This window comes from Chionomys nivalis, chromosome 22, assembly GCF_950005125.1.
Source record: "Chionomys nivalis chromosome 22, mChiNiv1.1, whole genome shotgun sequence".
In the NCBI taxonomy this organism is placed as follows: domain Eukaryota; kingdom Metazoa; phylum Chordata; class Mammalia; order Rodentia; family Cricetidae; genus Chionomys; species Chionomys nivalis.
The window spans coordinates 844,268-862,687 of record NC_080107.1 but is presented as its reverse complement, the minus strand read 5'-3'; the positions used below and the strand labels follow the sequence as shown (position 1 = coordinate 862,687).

General features: G+C 49.0%; 1 protein-coding gene across 1 annotated transcript in view; it reads right to left on the bottom strand.

The window, feature by feature from the left end:
- Nucleotides 1–375: 375 nt before the first annotated feature.
- P2rx3 (purinergic receptor P2X 3) overlaps nt 376–18,420 on the bottom strand; it is a 32,703-nt gene continuing 14,658 nt past the window's right edge. The window contains exons 9-12 of the mRNA XM_057755499.1: nt 2,117–2,210; nt 1,796–1,861; nt 948–1,025; nt 376–502 (exon numbers count right to left, since the gene is read on the bottom strand). Coding sequence (XP_057611482.1) covers nt 389–502; nt 948–1,025; nt 1,796–1,861; nt 2,117–2,210 — 352 coding nt within the window. The 3' untranslated portion in view covers nt 376–388. The remainder of the gene's footprint in view (nt 503–947; nt 1,026–1,795; nt 1,862–2,116; nt 2,211–18,420) is intronic.

Genomic DNA, 18,420 nt, shown 5'->3' with positions numbered 1-18,420 from the left:
TCTTCAAAAACATAATGGAAACACCCTATAGGATTATTTCAGGACTCAATGAGATAACGTGTATGGAAACGCCTGGTACTTGTAGGCTCCTATGGGCGTAACTATAGCAACCATTTTCTCTATCCTTTGGAAAGGGATGAATTCTGCTGTCCCAGGACCCTGGGAAGCAGATGGGAGGCATGCAAGGGGTAAACATGAGACTCGGGTCTTAGCGGGAAGCACTACCTGTCTGCTGAACAGGGGGCCTGGGTACCTGGCTGTGGTCTTTGGGGTGAGCAGCAGAAATGAGAGCCTGTCTCCTCCCCCCATCCCACCCCTTTCTGCCCAGACAGAGTGGCGTGTTGGAGGTTCTGCAGCCTACGGGTGAGTGGGACCCTGGGAAGAGGCCCTAGTGGCCGATGGAGTAGGCCCCCGAGTCTGTGGACTGCTTTTCCACAGTGGCCTGGTCGCCGGGGAACACTGGGTTGGCAGACACGGTGCCCTTCAGTGTTGTCTCGTTCACCTGCAAGCACAAGAGTTGGCAGTGTCACGTCTGACGTCGGGCAGGATCTTCCAATGGGACCCATTTGACAGAATCAGAAGCTGGGGTGGGGTGGGGTTGCCTGGCCATTAGGGGAGGTGGAGTAAGTCTCTGAGAGCCCAGGACTTTGCAGGCCCCCCAAGGGAAAACTGTACCCAGGCCATGTTCAGGCAGCTTCTATTCTGCCCCAGAGGTGGACATGTGACTGTAAGCGGTGGGAATGTTGACAATGACCCACAGAACCAGCCCCTCCCAATTTTGTGCTTGTAAGGAAAGGGCTGGTGTCTATGTGCAGATACACCCAGCCCAAAGTCCCCAAAGAGTCCATTCTTGGCCCAACCCTCTCTCGGACCCCGCATACTAATGGAGGCCCACTGAACTTCCGCCATTGAGAGCCCGGGGTCCTTTGTTTTCTGCCCCGACTCACCTCCTCAAACTTCCTGGCTTTGTAGTGATCAGCCCCTTTGAGGAAATTGAGCAGGATGATGTCACAGAGGACAGTGCCCTGGAGAAAGAGAGAGGCAGTGCAGGCTTGAGCAGAGCTCGGAGATTGGCAGGGCTCAAATGGCTCCTGCACAGCCCAGCTCTTGGCTAGGACGATCTACAGCAGACAGTGAAGCGTTGTGGGGGAGGGGGCGTGAAGGGGCTGAGCCTTCCAGAGAGACCCGACTGTACAGCTCTCAGAATATTCCCAGAGGATCCTCAGGGTCCTCTATGGCTCACCTTTCTAGCTACTGAGAAATGCCCTTGGATCACAAGCACTAAGGGCGTGAAGGAAGAAACAGAGCTAGGGGAGGAGTCTTCGGGATGGGCCTTTGTCCCCCCATTTCCTGGTGACTCTGTTCCTCACTAAGGCATCCCAGGACTGTGGAAACACAGAGTCTCTCCCTCCCTTCATGGTGAGAAGCAAGATTTTTTTTTTAAAAAGATTATCTATTATGTATACAGTGTTCTGTCTGCATGTACGCCTGTGGGCCCAAAGAGGGCACCAGATCTCATTACAGATAGTTGTGAGCCACCATGTGGTTGCCGGGAATTTTTGATAAGACAGAACCACCTGAAAACAGGAAGGCAGGAAGGCAGGAAGGCAGTCTCTGGAGCCCATGAGCCTTGGGAGGTAATGATGGGAGATGCCCAAATCAGAGCTGCTTAGCAGCAGGTGTTGGAGCCCAGAAGGAGGGCTTAGCTGAACTATCTGATTGCCCCGTGCCTCGCTTGGCCCAACTCTGGCTGCCTGGGAAGAGCCCAGGAAGAGCCTGGGAAGACTGAACTTACCACTCCCACAGAGGTGAAGGCAGCCACGGAGCTGATGATGGTAGGGATGATATTGAACTTGCCAGCCTGTACGGATAAAGAGCAAGGCCTGAAGACAGAGGGACCAGCAGCGAGGGGTGAGGGCTGAGGATCAACCTGGGCTCCTGTGAGAGAGGCCATGAAGCCTGAAGGGTTTGTGGAAGGTCAGACAGTTCCGCTCTGATGGGGGATATGGCCAGTTGGCCTGTGGAAGGCCACCGCCCCGAGAGCCTCTTCCAAGGCCCAAGTGCAGGCGTGGGAAACCTCCCCTGGTCCCCTCATCTGCTGGATCCCAGGACTCACGTTCCCGTACACCAGCACGTCGAAGCGGATACCGAAAGCCTTCAGGAGAGTGCGGTACTCGCTGCCATTCTCCATCTTGTAGTACTTGGCAAACCTGGAGGCCAGGGGTGAAAATGGGTCTGTCTGTGAGCTCTCCTGCCTGAACTCTCAGGGTTCTTTAGAGCTCGACAGCCAGTATCAAGCAGCTGATGGTTGGTAAGATGCCTGCCATAGTTCTTCCTGCACTCATGTGGGGACTCCAACGGTAGACTCTGGGGTCAAAACCTAGAACCTACCTATGAGTGTGTGTGTGTACCTATGAGTGTGTGTATGTGTGTACCTATGAGTGTGTGTGTACCTATGAGTGTGAGTATGTGTGTACCTATGAGTGTGTGTGTGTATGTGTATACCTATGAATGTGTGTGTGAATGAGTGTGTGTGAGTATACCTATGAGTGTGTGTGAGTATACCTATGAGTGTGAATGCAATCGTCTATGCATGTGTGTAGCTTGAGGTCAACATCAGGTGTCTTCTCTGATTGCCTTCTACCTTATCTTTGAGACTGTTTCTCAGTAAACCTGGGGCTCCTCAGTTGGCTAGATGGGCTAGTTAGTGAGACCCTGGAAAGCCCCATGTCCATCTCTCCAGCACTGGGACTATGCACGTGTGAGTGCTAGGAATGGAACCCAGGCTGTTAGGTTTGAGCAGCAAGTACTCTACCCACTGAGCCACCTCTGAAAACCTCTCTCCCCATGAGTTCTATGTTTATGAAAGCTTGAACTACAGCTGACCACAACTGGCCTCAAGCTTCTTTAGTTCTATTTGTTTGGGTATCACGGGACCCAACTTTAACCTACCTGGGCTCAGAGCCTGACTCATATAACTGTGGACCAGTCTTTTAATCTGTCTGAGACCCAGTGGCTGCATCTTGAGGGGCAACAACAGTTCTGCTCTATAGAAATGCAATGAGAATTGAAAACACATGGCCATGTTCTAGAACATCCCTGGGCCCATGAAACATATACTAGTGTTGGCCATGGTAATTTGCAGAAGAAATATGCTTACACGAGAACTGAGAAAAGTGTTTCCTGACGCCTCACCTCATTCCACCCTTGCCTCCATCCCATAGCAGAAGGAAGTGATTTTCATATTTTCCAAGGCTCTGTGAGGTTGAATGACTCACCCAGGATTTCCTACTGGAAACTCAATGCTAGATCTGCCCAAGTCCTTTGCTTTGTCTTTTGCTCCTCAGCTCTGGCTGTTGGGTGCCTTTGTGGCGAGCTCGGGGCTTAGAGGAGCAATCACATTCCATTCTTCCCACTGACTCAGCTGGTGCCCACACAGAAGGGTGGTGTTCACACCCCGATTGGCAGACGCCTATGATGGGAGAGAGTTGCCTGTGGTCTGGCAGCTTGTAATTGCTGGACTTGGGATTGGAACTGCACTGACCGTTTGGACTCTAAATCAAGTGCACTTCTCCCGATATGGCTCTGCCTACCACAGGCCAGGCTCTAACATCAGCACAGTGTAAACTCCCTGGGCAAAATCCCACTGCTGTGAAGAGGGTTCCTGATGTCAGGACTCAGTGAAGCGATGGAAATGAAAGGGCCCAGAAAGTTCTCGGTGTGAAGCTGAAGCTGCGCTCGCTCAGTGCTGGCTACTTCCTCTGAATGAAATGGTTGAGGCGGGAGAAGGAAGCGTCAGCCTGAGTGGAGCGGAGCTGGAGGACCACAGGTGGGGGAGGAAGGTGTGATGAAATGCTGGCCACTGCTTTGGCTGCCTTTGGGGAACTCCGGACTCAGGCAGAAATGAGTCTGGATTTACAGTCATGCCCTGTGATGTTCCTAGCCCTCAGGGTGTCAGCTTCAAGTCTATAAAGATGGGGTGCTCCTGTCCTGTCAAAGCTCTGCTAGCAGTAGCAGGTGAGTACTCGCTGAGACCGACTCTGAACGCCACTGAAATCCTGCAGCAGATATTCTGACCGCTGGACACCGTCTTTCTCTGCCCAGGGAGCCTGTCTCTTGCCGCTTTTGCCAAGCAGTCTGCTCAGACTTTAGGTGGGTTCATCCAAAGGAAGAACCAACAGGAGAGCAGAAAGAATGGGGTGTTTAGTCTGCTCAGCCTTCAGCAGTGGCTTAGCTCCCACACAGGCCAAGGGCTGATAGAGCAGCGTCAGCTTCGTCTGGATTCTGTGCTTTTCTTCCTTTGCCTGCCCATGCTAGCACTGGGACAACAGCTTCCACAGCTGGCAGTCTTGGTCCTTCACCATCCAGGTTGGCTCCTCTTGGCTCATGTGTACCCTTGTGCATTGTTTCTTCATGGAATCACACCTTCTGAGGCCACCCATGCCCCCTTGAGATGCCTACTCTAACTGTCCCCACTCTGCAGACAGGGAAGCTCAGGCCAGGGGCTTTTGTCACCAGGAAGCAGTACAGGAAAGTTCAGGCAGCAGGCTTCTGCCCGCACCCGTGCCTGGGCAAGAGGAGTGCTGCACCCGCCACCAAGTAAGGCTGAGAACCTTTCAGTGGAAGCATTCTCGGGGGTGCCTGATGCGAGGTGTTCCCTGTGGGTTCTGCAGTTGAAGGGACAAAGCAAGGGAAGACGGGAGAGTTCTCCAGAGACTGAGACCCAGGGTAAAAGTGACAGTGACCCAAGGGGATGCTGAATGAAGAACAGCCACTGAACAGGAAGGAAGGAAGGCTCGGAGGTCAAGGAAATGTGTGGGGAACGAGACCATCTTTAACTCTGGTAAGTAATGTCTGGGTAGCAGTGGAGAGCTCTATTCAGGTCAAAGCAGAGCAAAGTGAATCCAGCAGCAGCAGGGGGATGATGGAACGAACTGCAGAAAGGGAAACAGTTCTATAGCTATGGCGAGACCCAAGAGCCCGGATCTTCAAGGTGACCTCCAGGGATATCTCAAAGAAGTGTTTGAAATGAACAGAAGATTTCAGACACCCATGGCTTTCAGGCTGCCTTGAGGGTATGTAGATCAGACAGACCACAGTGTGTAGATTAGACAGACCGCCGTGTGTAGATCAGACAGACCACGGCCATCTCAGCACCCACTATTTATAAAGCCCCAGAAATACATGCAGAACACCTCAGCTAACTCATGAATAATGCATGGCTGTTGACCCATTTTACAGATGAGGGAGATGAACAGGTAACTTGCTTGAGTCAGGATCCTGATGACTTCTGAGTCTATGACTTGGAATCTCTGAACCATCTGTCTTCAGCTGGCTGTTAAGAAAGCAGGGCATCCTGGTGCAAAGTCCTAGAGTTCTTCTAAATTCTATATTCTCACATCACTGGAGGATTCAAGGTCCCTGTCACTGAGTTGCACTCATAGCAACTGGGCAGGGGGAGTGGGGACGAATCACGGATGTTTGGGTAGGGCAAGGGTCGGGCCTGCGGTCCTGCAGCCTTCGTGTACAGCCCAAGGCTGCGTCCATGACAAGAGCTCTGACATGGACTCAGAGAACAAGAAGTTGGCAGCCTGGGCTCCACTGGTTAAATTTATCCTGGGAAAAAATGTGAAGGGAACAGGGAGAAAAATCAGAGCGGACTTGGTTTTCTTCCAGCACCTGCCTTCCAAGAGGCAATAAGCGTGGTAAGATCATTATCTCACCAGCCACCCACCCTCAAGGAGGCTTGGCAGGGGAGGCTCCTCTTCCTGCTGGGAGGGAGGAATTGCAGAGCCCAGGGAGGAGGGTCTAGGCTGTGAACAGGACCAGACTCTGCTCTAGTGAAGCCAATGAAGATCATGGAAGCTGTGGCATACCTGAGGCAGGGGATGACTCAGGGCACAGGGGCTTGGAGTATGATCTCTCGTGAGGCACGCTTGGACCGTATTTCCCAGTCCCTCGTACCTAGCTGGTGCTCCATCACTGACTCTTCTAACGGAATGAGGATGGATGTGAGGCTCGTTACCGTTGGCTACGATGGTTCACTGCAGTGTACCTTCTGTGTTCTCCTTTTCCCCATCTAATGACTAATTGTGAAGGAACCAGGGGAGATTGATGAGGCAATCCTGGAGGAGACTAAGTCGAGATGACAGCAGGCTAGGGCCCAGAATAGCCGCACAAAGCCCTCCAACATCACTGGCCCACAATGTTAAGTTGCCGATGAGATGAGAGGACTGTTTGTTATAGCAGTTATCAGTACTTACTCTGACTGTTACATCCTCCCCACTAGCTTTATCACTGAGAAGACTGAGGCACAGTGAGAAGTGCTTTTCCAAAGGACAAAGAATAAGTTAGAGCTGACAAGGACTGCATCAAATGGGTCATTCCGAGGGATAAGCCCTCTAAGAAGGTCCGAGATCTGAGGATGCTACTTGGCTCTTCTTAAACCAGCATTTTGTCCCTGACAAGACACTCAATCTCTCTGAGACTTTACCTTTACTGAAAGGGGGCGGGTTGTGGGGAGAATGAATTAAGAGAGTGGAGTGTCTTATCCTAAGGCCAAGATAAAGAATAGCAGATGCCTTTAACCCCAGCATTTAGGAGGCAGAGGCAGGCGAATCTCTGTGAGTTTCAGGCCAGCCTGGCCTACACAGTGAGCTCCAGGACAGAGCTATGTAGAGAGACCCTGTCTCAAACAAACAAAGATTGGGTGTGCTATGACAGCAGGTCAGTGGGTCTATTGAACATCACCTGTCTGTCACTATGTGATGTCTCATGCTGCCTCAGAGCTCTGACAGCAAGAAGACTGTCTCCAGATGTGTCCCCTCTACTCTGACCCATCTCCAGATGTGTCCCCTCTACACTGACCCATCTCCAGATGTGTCCCCTCTACACTGACCCATCTCCAGATGTGTCCCCTCTACTCTGACCCATCTCCAGATGTGTCCCCTCTACTCTGACCCATCTCCAGACGTGTCTCCTCTACTCTGACCCATCTCCAGACGTGTCCCCTCTACTCTGACCCATCTCCAGATGTGTCTCCTCTACTCACACTCAAAATCACAAGTCAAACGAGCCCCTTTCTTTGTCCATACCCAGTTATGGTATTGCTATTAGTAACAGAAAATGGGACAGGGCAGCCAGAATTCTAGATTGTTCTCCCGCTCCCTGATTTATCTCAGGTCCTGACTCCGGACAGTACTTGTGCACCTAGGAGGATCTCTTCCACTTTCTGGTGTCTGGACCCCTGGTGTCATGGACTGGGTTGCACAGGAAGCCCAGGAGAGCCGCTCAGAGTGGGAAGAAGGGACCCCTCCACCTGGAAAGGGGAAGGCTGGCCTCTGTAGATCCCCATTCTCATCCCTCTAGTCTTGAACTTCTTGGCTAGGAAGTGCGCTTGGTGATAAGAACACTGCCACTTGACACCCTGGCCTGGAGTTCAGGCTCTCCTAACATGAGCCACAACACACGTCCTCCCCACCCCAGCACATGCCTGCCTTCTCGTGAGTCCCGAACATGCTCCACATTCAGACCCTGGAGCTTTGGCTCATGCTGTACCCCTTTCCTCCCCTCTCCACTCCGTGAATACCTTATCTATTCATTAGGGCCCAAGCTCAGACAACCTCTCATTTTTTCAGTGGTCAGTAAAGGCTTAGAGCACCTACTGGGTGCTGGGCACTGGGCTAGGTACCACGGATATGCTGATAAGCTCTATTGTTGTTAGAGGGAGAGAAGTGTCCATCACAAAACCCAAAACAGGGCACAGAGAAGCCTGGGAAGCTGAGGCACACCAGTCTAAGAGCACAGGGTCGCCGAAGACTTTTGGCCTAGGCTCGATTTCAGGCAAAGCTCGGGTGGGCTGGGCGAGAGGCAGAGGCGGCAGTCCTGGTTAAGAGAGCAGCAGGCTCTTTTGTGGAAAGGACATGGTGCTTTGGAGAAGCTGAGCGTGCGGCTGGACTGGAAGGTAGGGATGGACCGAGGTGCCTGTGGCTGGATCCGCCTGCTCTGGCTAGGTCATCACAGCGAGGGGCTGAGCAAACAGTTACTGGAACAGCAAATGAATTTCTCGATTCTTAACCACTCAAAGACTGAGTTTCTCAATGCCAGCCCCTGGGCATCCTTCTGCTGGCCCGGCTTCTCCAGATTCTCCCAGTTTGGCAGATGGAACTAGGATGGTGGTAACAACATGCTGTTTTCTCTCTCAGACAGAAAACATTTAGATCCGGCAGCTGGCTAGGTGGGAAGGTATGTGCCACTGGTGGGGGACATGTTGGGAGGAGAGAGGACATAACGCGTGTGGGACACTTACACAAGTTCAGCCCGGTGGGGAGGCTTCACACTCAGGACTGCCTCTGATAGCCCTAGGTAGCATAGGGACTTAGACCTGGGACAGTCCTGGAGTCTGAATTTTTGCTTTGCTACTTGAAGTACTTTATACAACCGTGCAAACTCTACACCCCGCCCCTCCACACACAGATCACTTCCCTGTCTGTAAGGTGGAGACATCAGCATCTGGTGGCTGAGGGGATTAACTAGTGATGGGGGGGGGAATACTTAGGGAGAGCCAGAAGAGGAAGAAGGGAGAAATAACACTAAGGATGTTTTTAAAAGCTATAGGGAAGCACATTGCTTTAGAAGCTTACTTAAAAATACATACATAACATGTGTATATATACATATATGTACGTGATAAATGGAGTGATAATGCTTCCCACAAGAGCTATAGACTATCTAATAAAAACCCCAGTGCCAGGCATGAGAAACTCCCTTTGAGTCCAAGAGGCTACTGCCATTGTCCTTGGTGTCTTCTAGAACATGAAAGTAAGATCCAAGTGCACTCTGAACACAGGACTTGGAAGCTAGAAGCGACCCGGAGCCTCTTTCCTGAAGACTGTGGCTCTCATAGTATCTGAAAGTGCAACACAAGTCGCCAAAGGAGAAAGGCCATCAATAGTTCTACCCTCTATAAAGCCCATGAACCACAATGACATCATGGCAAGGTACCCTAAAAGTGAAATAGTGGTGCTCACATCTTGGTGGCCAACAACTGTCTGTCTGGACTTAAGGCTTGCTGAACAGGAAGGAAATCACGCCTCATGCTGTAAGCCTAGCCAACCACCCAGAGCTAGTGAGGTCACAGATTTCAGAGGAGAACCGACCACAGCCACTTTTATAAGCCAGGGTATTTCCTCACTGTATTCTAAACACCAGTCCCGACATCTACAGGTAAGTGTGGCTCTCAGCTCTCATCTCAGGAGTTTCTTTTTGCAGCAATAGAGACCATTACAGAGAGCCACAGCTAGTCAAAATAGAACAGCTCACTGTGGGTGCCTATCTCCAACTGATACAGCTACAACACAACCCTTATATACACCTAGTGCTCAGAGGACAGCATGGAAGAGGGGACTGGAGATACTGTGAGAGCTGGAGGACCAGGACTCCTGCCTGAGATAGTTCTCTAGACACAGAAGCTGTATGCATGGAATCACAATGCGATTGACTACACAAGACCTGCATAATGACACCAGCTGATGCGCCAGTGTCAGTGGGGAAATTTTACAAGGCCTCCCCACTAGGATAAAGCGTTGCAGGTTATTAATTGCTGCTAAGAGACAACCAATCAATTTCCCCAGGAGTTAGTTCCCTGATATGTTGTTCAGTCCTAAGTGGCCATCCTTAAACACACGTATGTATGAGCAACACAAAATTGATTCAGTAGGCCGTGTGTGTGTGTGTAGCCTGTTTATTTTCACTTCCTTTACTTTTTGTTTGTTTATTTTTGAAACGGAGTCTCGCTGTGTGTCTTGGCTGGCCTGGAACTCTCCGTAGACTGGTTGTGGCACTCTTCCTGCCTCTGTTCCCTGAGAGTTGAGATTACAAAGTGTATACCACCACCCCAGACTATTTGTGATTTTATAAGCCACAGAAAACCAGAAATACTATCAGGTTAAGGACATGGTGGAGATCCTAACTCAGGCTGTTCAAATCCAAGGTCTACGACTTCTCTAAGACAGGAACTAAAAGGGAGTTGAATACAGCCTCAGAGGAGGCAGAGAGTTAACCAGATGTTTCCAACAGCACCTCAGCTGTCGAGAAGAGCACCCATGCCTGTGACTTGATGATGCTTACGTATTAGAGAAACAGCTCCAGCAGGTGCCAGTGCCGAGCTGAGAAGAGGAAGAAGGAGAGAGGAAACAGGGCTAGAGCTGTCAGAGATGAGAGGCATCACTACCAGGCCAACCTAGAAAGGCTACCGATGCCAGACACAAGCAGGAAGTTGCTGTGTGGTACTTCTCTCTTCCCTTTTGAGCAGTGGTTCTCAGCCTGTGGGTTGTGACATCTTGGGGTCGGGGTCGAATGACCCTTTCACAGAAGTTGCACATCAGATATTTATATTACGAGTCATAACAATAGCAAAATTACAGTTATGAAGTAGCAATTAAATAATTTTATGGTTTGGGGTCACCCGAACATAAGGTACTGTATTAAAAAGTTGCAGCATTAGGAAGGTTGAGGGCCACTGAGCAGAGCGAGTCTCTCTTCTCTGGGGTCTGCTGTCTTGGTCTCTGGCTTCTGGAGATGTGGCTGATGGGAGGTACTGGCTGGGGATCAGAAGGCATGCAAGAGGAAAAGGTGGGCATTTACTCTGCCTGCTGCTTCCCAGCCCTGTCTTGCTTTTCTTAGTGGCTGTGTCTGTTTGTGATGGCTGCTCCTGCCCGGAATCCTGGTCTAAACCACGTGCCTATTCCTCCCTGCAAATCTACAGTGGCAATGGCTGTCTGTGTTCCTCCCTGTCTGCTGCAGCTCCCATGTTGGTGCCTTGGCTGTACACTTCTTCCCAAGTCTTGGCTCAATGTGCTTTCTTACTGAGACCTCCACAGAGATAGCTGTTCCGTGAGCAGACAGGACAGCCCGACACTGGACCAAATTGAGCCGTTTTGAGGCCTGCCAGTACGGCGAGGCTTCACGCGTGTTCCCTTGTGCCATCAGCGGGAACGGATAAAGGATGAGTAAGTACGAACGCCAATTGCTGTAATAAATCATTTGTCAGATGTGCTTCTGTGGGGCGGGACTGAAGCTCCGTCCCAGCGTGGCAGGGCTATAAATAACAGTGCACACTTCAGCAGCCCCAGCTCTCAAAGCCTTCCCTGGTCCCAACCCTATTTGTGTTAATTTAGGCTGTCAGAGTTCAAAAGGTTTTATAGCCCATTTTACAGCAAAGGAAACAGGCCCACAGAGGCTCTGAGACTTGCTTTCAGTCGCACCAAGTGTCCCTGATTTGAATCCACTTCCTGGATTCTAACTACCTCCCCTTTGTTTCATGATAATGGTGAGGAGAACTGTTATTAGGACAGGGTCTCACTATGTAGCCTAACCTACCCTGGTTGACCTGGAGCTCACTATGTAGACCAAGATGATGTCTAGTTCATCGAGTTATGAATGCCTCTGTATCCTACAAGTTAGGTTTAAAGGCAGATTGATTCTTTTTGTTTGTCTTCTGTAGGCCAGCCTGGCCTCAAACTCAGTATGTAGCTGAGAATGTGCTGTGGGATGTCTTTCTGTATGCATTTACTATGTTACAATGAAAACCTCAATTTTTGGTTAGCCAGAAGAGGGGGAAATGCTGTGGGATGTCTTTCTGTATGCTATGATATGTGTTGTTCTCATTGGTTGATAAATAAAGCTGTTTTGGCCTATGGCAAGGCAGGATAGAGTCAGGCAGGAAATCCAAGCAGAAATACAGGAGAAGAGCTGAATTTAAATGTAAGAGTTAGCTAATAATAAGCCTTAGTCATGGGCCAAGCATCTGTAAGTGATATTAAGTAAGTAATATTGGAAGCTGGTGGGCAGGAGAGAAACTCTAATTACAAAAATGACCTTGAATTTAGGATCTTCCCCTCTACCTCCCAAATGATTACAGGTGTGCACCGCCATGCCTGGTTTTATTCTGTGTTGGGCATCAGAAAACAGAGCCTTATGTATACTAAGCAATCTACAACTGAGTTACATACTCAGTTTCATCTTAATTATTCTTAGTCATCCTTTAGTAGTTCCAAGAGGTTGATTCTAGGAGCCTTGTAGACACCAAGACCCATTTTTATAAGGCTCAAGCCCCTTATATAAAACAGCATGGTATTTGTCTAAACTGTGCACACTGTCCTGCGTCTGTCATATCCTCCCTAGATAACTTATAAAACTCACCAGTGTGTATTCTGTGCAAACAGTGGTCATGCTCTATTGTTTAGGGTATAAGAAGGAAACAAAGCCTGCTCTTCTTTGGGGCAGGTATAATTGCTTCCTCAAATATCTCTGATCTATGTTTGGTAGCATCCACAGATGTAGAACCCACAGCTAAGGAGAGCTGCCTGCATTTTCCCGTATAAACAGGTTTTCTATTTGGGTTTAGGTTTATCGTTCTCTTGATCACAGGAACTGGCCTCATTCCACTCTCCGTCAGCCCCGCAGCTCAGCATGTGAGAGAACCAGCAGCTGAAAGAGACCTTCAAAGCCATCGCCTCATTATCCGCAAGAGTTTTCACTCTTGAGGCCTCAATACTCCTGTACAAGGAAGCATGCAGCCAAGTTTAGCTTTGAGTAGTGCCAACCATTACAAGGGCTTCCCCATGCTGAGCTGACACTCAAGAACGCTTGCTGAATGGAGAAACGTTTTTTTATCACCAAGCACAAATCCCTTGGAAGCACTCATATCTGTTTAGAAATGATTTGTCCTCCCATAGAGTAGTGGGAACTCCTTCCTAAACCAGGACCCAAAACTGTTACACCAGCAGGAAAAACAGCAACAAATATGCAGGATCCGGGTTGACTTGGGAGGGAAATTTTGGGTCTGGGATTTGGGTTTCTCTGTGAAGGAGGTGCTGTTCTCAGCAAAGCTTTGCCTGCTGGGAAGTAATTTTGCCAGCTGAAATACACTTTTACAGTTGATTCTGTACAGATAGGAAAATATTGCCTGGCAGTCTCTTTGCATCTGGGACGGGGGCCACATCTTTAGAGCCTGCTTGGACTCCTCCCCTGGGAGACAGGCCCAAAGCCAAGCTTATTTATTTAGTCTATGGACCTGATAAACTGCAAAAGCACCCATTTAAAAAGTTGCCTGTTGTTGATGTTTAAGAACACATCCTGAGCTGACCGTGGTAGTCTGCACCTGTCATGCAGCCCTAGGGGAGGCAGAGTTACTGGGAGGTAGCAGCTAGCCTGGCTTGCATAATGAGCTGCAGGCCAGCCTGGGCCACAGGGAGAGGCAGGGGCAGGAAACAACAGTACTGGTCCTATAGTTTACTAGCAGCTGCAAGTGCAGGCTGTGGGGCCAGGCTGCCAGTCTCTGAATGTCTTCCCTGGAACTATATAAGGGTATGTGGCTTTGCCGAGGTAAAAGGGACCACCCAAAACCCAGAGTCTCTCAGAGGTGAAGAGATAACCCCTTTGGCTCTTTGGTCAGCACTCAACAAGTTTTAGATGATATTTTCTATTAGTAACATTGCTTTCTGTGCTGACAGGCTGGACATGGATATTAGAAAGGGCTATATGCACCCGGGACCACTGGTCCACTGACATGGCAAGAAGGTGAGGAGGAGAGAGGACCATGGGAACATGCAAACACCCCATGGGAGAGGCCTTCCCAATAATGGTTTTCTGTGGAAATGACTGAAGCAGCTGCCTTTGAAACCCAGTCTCTGTGGCGTCTGAAAGCAGGGAGGGAAATCCAGATTGCAGGGAGAGAGGTGAAAGCCAGGGCCCACTTCAGCTCTGTCTGTCAGCTGGCCTGGGAGCTTGGTGAGCTGCGTGCTGTGAAATGCAAGGGGAACCAGCCAGATCCTGAGCTTCAGGAAAGCTGCCACGGGTGGTTTTCCAACATGGAAAGCCTGCTGGAAACACCTAGCACAGGAGGAGTATCTAGCAGATGAACAAGTGCCCCCCCCCCCTTTTTTCGGTCCTAGACACCAAGAGAGGAAATCCAAAACTGCGTTGTCTTTTAGTAGCAATGCTGTCTTAGGAACTCTGAGAGCGAAACTGAGAAATCAGACATCATTAAAAGTGAGTCTGTTCCCTTCTCCCCAGCTGTCAGCACTGGGTATGTCCCTTATGGCTACTGTATTTGTCTGTTGCTGGGCCAGTCACATAATGGTTGAGGGTATGCCAGAAGAAATAACATAGACCAGGCTTCTGGCTTTGAGGCTCATTGAAGTTGGGTCATTTCTGAGTGGGAGGGTGTGGTGGTCTGTCAATGAGGTCAACGCGCCAAGCGTGAAAGGGCTTCACAGATTCAACATTAAGAACTTCTTTAAAAAGTAAAGATTTATTATCCTTTTATATATACATTGGGGTTTGTCTGATGGACGTCTGTGTTAGGGTGTCAGATCCCCTGGAACTGGAGCTACAGACAGCTGTGAACTGCCATGCAGATAACAGGAACTGAATCCAGGTCCTTTGAAAGAGTAGCCGGTTCTCTTAACCACTGAGTCATCTCTCCAGATGAGGACCAGAGGGAGTTTTTGAGGTGTTCAAAGACCAGGAGTTTTAGGTTGCATGTGTATAAATGTATAACTGACTGAAAGGACGACCCTCCTGCCCCAGCTGCCATCTACGGCGCTAACTTCCTGTGAGGGGAGCAGGACTGAAGGCAAAGGGACCCATGTTGCTGCCCTGTGTAGCTCTTGTAGACAAGTATCCCTTAGAGGCACACTATGGACTGAACCCAGGGCCGTGCACACGCTAGGAAAGGGCTCTACCACTGCGCTACATCCCTAGCCTAAAAAAAAAAAAAAAAACATATTTTAATAAAACTTATATTTGTAGATAAAATAGCCTCTAAGAACAAAAGCAGCAAAATTGCTCATGGCTGGGAGTACACAGTCTTTTATTGGGCAATGGTTCATGCTTTCACCAGGGTTCAGAGACCTCCACAAGGCAGCAGAGGGACTTTGACTGGACCTCACACGTGTCCTCTGACCCTAGCTTCTCCCTGCCTCAGTGGGCTGCTTTGCCTCTGTTCTGGCTGCTGGGGCTTCGCTCTCCATGCATGCCCACATCTCTAGCTCTAGCCCCTTTCCACAGGTCCTGTAGCTCCCTGAACCCTGCCCACATTTTCAAAGCAGTATCTTTATTAAGCTTTCCTCAAAATACCTAATTTGGGTCTGTCATTTGCTTCCTGCGAGGCCCGCATAGATACGGTGTTATAAATCTGCCATTATCATCAATGCCTACATACACACATACACACACACACACAGACACACGCATACATATACACACATACACACAAACACACATAATACATACATATACACACATACACACATGCACGCATGCACATACATACACACATACACATACATGCATACACATACACACACGCACACATGCACTGTACACATACGCAGACTTGCTCTCTCTTGGCTTGTAACATTTAATCACTAACAAACACGTGTGCCTCACAAATTCACCATGCAATACGACAATTAGCCCAATTCAAAATACTGAGCTGAATTTTCAGAGGGAATTGAGGAAAATTGAAGGTATATACCTGGGATGCAAGGTCCCACCCCATTCCTGTGTCTAAGCTACAGGATGCCACCTCCTGCTTCTGGGGGGTCCTTTGTCTGTAGACTGTTGAGCTGTTAGTTCTTTTTTTTTTTTTTAATTTATTTATTATGTATACAACAATATCCTTTCTGCATGACTGCCAGAAGAGGGCGCCAGACCTCATTACAGATGGTTGTGAGCCACCATGTGGTTGCTGGGAACTGAACTCAGGAACTCTGGAAGAGCAGGCAATGCTCTTAACCTCTGAGCCATCTCTCCAGCCCGAGCTGTTAGTTCTTATGTTTAGACACGGCGACACTTTGTCCACCACACACCCAGACAACCCTATCAACTGCACTCTCTATATGCTTGGAAAAAAGCTCCAAAAACAAACAAAAAACACTAGGAGAGCCTTAGAATAGTTAACTATGCAGAATAGACAAATCTAGGTATAAAAACCAAACATTCTTCTGACCAAACTGCAGGTGGAGAAAGAACAAAAGCCTTTAGAAATCACACAAAATTTTAGATGGAGAGAACCAAGTCCACTAGGTAAGAACTGAAGGGAGATGTACCGAGGCCACTTTTCTAGTAACTGGATCTGACTCATGACCAACAGGACACCTTATGAAGTATCCTCTTGCTTGGGACTGTGACTTAAGAAAGCAGATGCCAGCGTCTTGGACAGAATGACCTCTACGGATACACTAAGATGCTCTCATGGTCTTAGACCAATCACCTCCCCTTCAGAGCGTTTGTTTTCCCTCCGTAAAGGGACAGCGTTGTCTAGATGTGCTCATGGGATCTTTAACACCTAGACCATCTCAAAATCAATGATTCTGCAGGCAAAGAGCTGCACAAAGTGGGGAGGTAGGGGCATAAAAATGAGCCGCAGAAGTAATTAGCGATGGAAGTGCAGGTCTCCAGCTGCCCCTGGGTATCAGATGTGCAGCGAAAAGCAAGGCCAATCTTGTCTGAATAATTCCACTCTCTCCAGAGCAGACGGCAACAATAGAGTGGGGAGAAATCTGGCTTCTGTTGGAGGGGAGACGGATGAACTTGTTTGAGAGGCAAAAGGCCAGACTGTGGATTGGGCCGCCGGCATCTGCTAGTATTTTCACTCCCTGGGAACCCAGGGTCTTTGTTTTTCAGCAGGGTGGAAAGAATCAACCACCTATGCATGCTTTACTGAGGATTCATGAGTGTGAATGCCACAGCTTTCCTGGCTGTGGCAGGCATCCCTCAAGAATATTTATCCACATCCGGGTCCCTGCATGGACTGGATGTGTGAACTCAGCGAGCCTGCCTTTTCTCGTTAGGACTGGAGGGATTGTAACATCTACCCTCTAGGATGGGTGAGGAGCAATCAGACACACAGCACGCTATGCACGTGGGTAATGAGTGCCCGCCCTACTGCTAAGTGGCTTTGTGAGGTTCAAACATCAACATCAAATCACCTCGTCATGGAAACTATGGCAAGTGCCCTCTTCTTATCTGAGCATCCAGAAAGGCGATTCTGTGGCCTTGAGTGTCAGTGTGTCTACCGCTGTATGAGAGTGGCCGGTGGGGACCCGGGTGGAGGGAAGAGATAGAACTGTGCCCTGCTTGGCAAGGATGCCAGATGTCTCCTGAAGGCAGTTTTCTTTGGCTCTCTGAAGACTTTACCCGGGTTCAGCTGGGTAGCTTTGCCTGCCTTGTACTTCTGGTTCTGTTACAGAGCCGGTTATTTGGGTTCCTCAGAGAAGCCCATGCCACTCAGGTGGCTCCCCTAGATCCTGATGATTACACTGTGGAGTCCGGGGAGATCCTCTTCCCAGTCTTGTCCAAATAAACAATCTAAGCTATCTTTATTTTGAGACGTGAACTCATATAGCGCAGGCAGACCTTGAACTCTCAACGTAGCCAAGGATGACCTTGAACTGATCCTTCTGCTTCTGCCTCCTGAGTGCTGAGGTTACAAGCAAGTGCCACCATTTCTGGTTTTAGGTTTTGTGTAACTTCTTGAGGTGGGGCTGGAGCCCCAGGCTTCTTGTGTGTTAGGACCACACTCCACTGACTGAGCTACATCCACACCTTCAACCAAAGCTTATGTTGAACTAAGTGTATCTCCGGTCCTATTGTGCCTAGCCAGGGCACAGCCACTGCACAATCAGCTGGAGCTACAGTACTCCAAAGCAGCTCTTCCTCAAACGAAAGGTACTGTTCCAAACTGCATGACAGCAGGAGGTGGGGTCTTCACAGCAGACCCCAACTTCACACAAGCGTTCTGTCATTGGAGTCGTTTAGAGGACTGAAGGCTTCCTAATGGCCAAAGGGGAGTTATAATGTGAAAACTTGTATTTGAGATTGAGAATTTTATTAAAGTATATAACTATTTTAAGCCACCATACAAATATCCTTTGTATTGATCTCAGTGAGATGAACTAACTGAATAAATATGCCAATTTCTTCCAGTGAGCCAAACAGTATTTTTAACCTACTTTAAAATATGTGTTGTTTCCTAGGGTTTTTCAAACTCTGGAGTTGATTATGAAAGCAATTTCAATTTTTAAAAATTCTTCTTTCCAGAGAACATACATATATATTTTAAACTACCAAATGGAAAGCCTAATGGGAGGGGCCATTATTTTTTAAAGTTGCAAAGTAAGGTGAAAAGGAAAGCGGATTATTGTGATGGTTAATAACGACTGTCAATCTGATCTGATTTAAAACACCCAGGGCGCCAACTTACGGGCATGTCTGTGAGGACTTTTCCAAAGAGATTTAACCGAGGAGTGAAGACCAACCCTGAATGTAGACAGTACTATCACATAGGTTAGAGTGGCCACCAAGTGAAAAGGAGAAAGCAAGTGAACCAGCAGTCATTTCTCTGCTTCCTGA